Genomic DNA, 5,000 nt, shown 5'->3' with positions numbered 1-5,000 from the left:
TCCTGGCCTCCTGTGGTTCTGTCCTGGCCTGCTGTGGTTCTGTCCTGGCGTCCTGTGGTTCTGGCCTCCTGTGGTTCTGTCCTGGCCTGCTGTGGTTCTGTCCTGGCGTCCTGTGGTTCTGGCCTCCTGTGGTTCTGTCCTGGCGTCCTGTGGTTCAGGACTCCTTTGGTTCTGTTCTGGCCTCCTGCGATTTGCTCCGTAGCTCCGATGTTCCACACCACACCATTTTCACACCTATGTTTATCTACAATTTGTAAAAATGTTTAAGGATTGGAAAAAGCTGTATTTTCTGATGATAACAGTCTCTTTGATGTCTGACAGTATCAGTGGCACTGAATAGACAGATGGACGTATCTCTGACTTCTTCTCACAGGAGGGACCAAGTTTGCGACGTGTGCATTGCTTGTGTTCTCTCTCTCTCTCTCTCTCTCTCTCTCTCTCTCTCACACACACACACACACACACACACACACACAGTAGCAACAGCATTGTCTTTTCATGTGCTTTCATTTCCACTTTTATTGTGTGTACAACACAATCTAATGACACTGTGAACCAGCAGGGGGCATTATACTTCCCACAATACAGTCAATTACATTTTGAAATTAGAAGCATCTTATACTCTTTTTGGAGTTTTTCTTTTTTGCTCTTTCTTAAAAAACTTGTTGCAGTCGGTTTATTTTTATTGATTTATTTATGTTGTTTTAAATTCCTAATCCATGCTGTCCTTGTATGCACATAATGTTATTTGAAAAGTGAAGTCTTTGGTAGTATTTCTTACTGCACTGTGGAGTGCACTGTTTGTTGTAGCAAGTTACACTTCATAAATCTAATAAAAAGTATGAAAAATCCAACCTTGCCAAATACTCTAGACAGCAAAGTTTTGACAGCACAGCACCAGCAACAGAACCACGGGCTACGTTCTACTTCAGTGTTAGTTTCTGCTCACCCTGCACACACTCACCCGTTTCACGTCTTTTCCGAACGTCTCACTGTAAGTGGTGCCCAGGATCTCAAACTGCGCGTGTGAGTTGGCTCCACTGCTCCGAAAATCCATGAGGCCCGTGAGACCAGAGATCCTTCCCTGCAGGAGTGAAAGGATTCAGCATAACGTCAGAAGCACAGCCAAGGAGAGTTCAGACCAGTTCAGACCAGCTCCCCCAGCACAACTGTAACTGGTGAGTGAGGCTAAGGGTAAACTTTCGTCTGAGGCTGGCTTGGACCGAGCAGAACAGACAGGTTGTTAAGGGCCATCTAGTTCTGGACGGCCCGCTTCTCAAACCTCACTCGGACCTTCTGGATTGTGTCCAGCATGGACCAGCCTCCGTTCCACGGCTTGGTCGACTTCCTCATGCAGTTCAGACTGGCCATGCTGTGCCACTTCCTGTCCTCCAGCTTTCTGTAGAAGGCGTTGGCTAGCATCAGAACGCTGTCGTACAGGTACAGGCTTGAGACCTGGAGCACGAACACACACAAACACCGAGATGCGCAGCGAGACGTGAGAGACCGAGAAACATTCACCTGGACAGAGAAAGCAACCTCAGAGCAACACCACTGCTGTTATCAAAGGGGAGAAGGAGGGTTATTCAGACCACTGCCTGGGAAAAATGTAACTACACTACATGAGTGTACAATAAACCCTTCAAATAAATGAACTTACATGAAGGAGGAGACTCAGAAAAAATATTTAATAAAAAAATACATAATTAGTACATATGGGCTAGTGTTCCATTTATATACCATCTTTAAACCCATTGTAAAATATCCCGGAATTATTTACCATTTGTAATACTACATCATCACAGTTTAGTTATTGCCAATTAATTTTATGTCAGTCACTTATTGTTATTAAACATTCTGTGTCCCAACTGAATATTTGTTAATAGGTTAATGTATTTTCTTTATTAGTTTTATTTGAATCGAATAATGTTCACAGAGCCAATGGGGGTTGCTAAGAAGCAGTTTTGTTTTCTCTACACAACATCAAAGTGCCCAGTTCACGTTTAAATCAAGGACACTGTATGACAGGATGGAGAGGCTGTTAAAGACCAGTTGCATCTAACCCTACCCTGGAGGAGGAGGAAAAACCAAAGCCCACACCAGCACACAGCTGGGGACAGTCCCTGGACAGGGAGGAGTCCAGCACACAGCTGGGGACAGTCCCTGGACAGGGAGGAGTCCAGCACACAGCTGGGGACAGTCCCTGGACAGGGAGGAGTCCAGCACACAGCTGGGGACAGTCCCTGGACAGGGACGAGAGCAGCACAGCTCCCACAAACAGCAACCAGCAGGACACCAGTAACCTCGGACACAATTCTGCCTTCATCCTCCCTACAGTTTCCTGTTTTCATGATGGTTAAACTCTCAGATGTGTTCTGTTGTTTGTCTTTTTTCTGTTAGGTTATATGAGACACATGTGCTCACCGTAGCATCTGATCCCCTAACTACTGTAGCACTCAAAAACTCACACACACTAAATGAAGAGAAATCTGTCAATGCCTTACATAAACACACACACACACACACACACACACACACACACACACACACACACACACACACGTGTACTCACGCACGCACACACACACACACACACACACACACACACACACACACACACACACGCACTCACGTACGCGCACACACACACACACACACACACACACACACACACACACACACACACACACACATCAATGAAATCTGAATTCACCTGAAATACCACACGCCTGCAGTAGGTGGTCCAGTTGTGCCATTCTGAAACGCTATGGGTCACGCCTTCATTTTAACATCTGAAAACTTGTGTGTGTCAAGTTGTGAAGGTTAAGGAGCTTTCTGTTGACCTTTGAGCTGATCTTTCAGCCAGCACGTCAGGTTCTGAATGGCTGACTATTCACTTGACCTTCAGGGCTTGGTGAACACACACTGGTGCTCACCTCCAGGGACCGCAGGTATCCCCATGCCCGCGCTGATGCTCACCTCCAGGGACTGCAGGTATCCTTCCTGGGGGTCACACAAGAGCGAAGAGATGCGGTGGTTGTTCCTCATGCAGCGGATGTTAGTGTCCCTCCACAGAGGAAAGATCTGCCTGATCACTGTCATACGGCCCAGGGAGCTGTGCACCAACTCCATGATCTCAGTGTCGCTCACCTCCTAACCTCACAAACACAAGAAGAAAGCAGGGAGAAAAGCACAATGCTTTTACTACAGTGTTATAAAATGCCACCAAACACCTGAGAACCATCATGAGCTCCACAGGCTGCAACACACAATTATGACTCAGTACAACTAATTGAGGTTAAGGGTCTTGCACAGGTGCCCAACAGCAGCAATATCGCAGGACTTGAACCAAAAACTTTTTGATTACTAGTCCAGTACTTTAACCACTGAGCTACCACTGCCCTGTCCAATGTCCAAAAACAAAGTAGAAAACCCTTACATTTAAATAAACAAGCCCTTACATTTAAATAAACAAACCCTTACATTTAAATGAACAAACCCTTACATTAAATTAACATAAAAAACAAGAGTAAATCTCTACAGCTTTAGGAAGACTTAGGAGACACTTCACTATGATACAATAGGACAGACATGTCCCTCATAAAATATGAGAGGACAGACATGTCCCTTAGAAATACAATATGACAGACATGTCCCTCAGCAAATCTAACGATGCCCCTGTCGTTGAACTGAACTGCATTAACACTATGCATGTGGTAATGTGGAAAATGTGAGGAAAGACCGTGTACACTCTCCAACAACAGTGTACATTACATCCCAGAATGCAATAAGCAGGGTCTGCAGTGAAGAGCGAATGTCTAGACTTTATTATAGATACAGATGGGGAACAGGGAAAGTAGAGCATCATTAGTGCAGGCGGACAGAGGTAGACACTGTTCCAGCAGATTCCAGTGTGTGTCACACCCACAGTGTCTGGGTCACCGCCAGCCAGTGTGTGTCACACCCAGAGTGTCACCGCCAGCCAGTGTGTGCCACACCCAGAGTGTCTGGGTCACCGCCAGCCAGTGTGTGCCACACCCAGAGCGTGTGGGTCACCGCCAGCCAGTGTGTGCCACACCCAGAGTGTCAGGGTCACCGCCAGCCAGTGTGTGCCACACCCAGAGTGTCTGGGTCACCGCCAGCCAGTGTGTGCCACACCCAGAGTGTCAGGGTCACCGCCAGCCAGTGTGTGCCACACCCAGAGTGTCAGGGTCACCGCCAGCCAGTGTGTGCCACACCCAGAGCGTGTGGGTCACCGCCAGCCAGTGTGTGCCACACCCAGAGTGTCAGGGTCACCGCCAGCCAGTGTGTGCCACACTCAGAGTGTCAGGGTCACCGCCAGCCAGTGTGTGCCACACCCAGAGTGACTGGGTCACCGCCAGCCAGTGTGTGCCACACCCAGAGTGTCAGGGTCACCGCCAGCCAGTGTGTGCCACACCCAGAGTGTCAGGGTCACCGCCAGCCAGTGTGTGCCACACCCAGAGCGTGTGGGTCACCGCCAGCCAGTGTGTGCCACACCCAGAGTGTCAGGGTCACCGCCAGCCAGTGTGTGCCACACTCAGAGTGTCAGGGTCACCGCCAGCCAGTGTGTGCCACACCCAGAGTGTCAGGGTCAGCGCCAGCCAGTGTGTGCCACACCCACATTGTGGCCCAGTAGGTCCAGCATTCAGGTTCAATCAGTGTCTGTCTCAAGCTCTGTCTCACTGTCTGATTCCTCTCCACTGCTCTTTGTCATTGTAAACATCTCGTCCATATTCTCGTCCAAACTACCGTTAGTGGATTGCTGGACTAAAAAAAAAATATATATATATATATATATATATATATATAACTGATATAATAATGAAATAAATGAGATAAATAAAATGATTGTAAACTAAATACTGTAAGACCAAACAGTGACTAGTGTAGTGGATTGTACAGTCCATGCAGAGAAAGATATAAACACAAATTATTCACCCAAGGCCAGAGTTTAAGTTTCACAAATGTAACCAAGAGGA

General features: G+C 47.4%; 1 protein-coding gene across 1 annotated transcript in view; it reads right to left on the bottom strand.

The window, feature by feature from the left end:
* Positions 1 to 5,000, bottom strand: part of grid1a (glutamate receptor, ionotropic, delta 1a) — a 269,871-nt gene that overhangs the window by 38,448 nt on the left and 226,423 nt on the right. The window contains exons 6-8 of the mRNA XM_035532888.1: positions 2,980 to 3,153; positions 1,294 to 1,455; positions 965 to 1,084 (exon numbers count right to left, since the gene is read on the bottom strand). Coding sequence (XP_035388781.1) covers positions 965 to 1,084; positions 1,294 to 1,455; positions 2,980 to 3,153 — 456 coding nt within the window. The remainder of the gene's footprint in view (positions 1 to 964; positions 1,085 to 1,293; positions 1,456 to 2,979; positions 3,154 to 5,000) is intronic.

This window comes from Electrophorus electricus, chromosome 13 (assembly GCF_013358815.1).
Source record: "Electrophorus electricus isolate fEleEle1 chromosome 13, fEleEle1.pri, whole genome shotgun sequence".
NCBI classification, from domain to species: domain Eukaryota; kingdom Metazoa; phylum Chordata; class Actinopteri; order Gymnotiformes; family Gymnotidae; genus Electrophorus; species Electrophorus electricus.
This window is presented reverse-complemented; position numbering and strand designations above follow the sequence as displayed.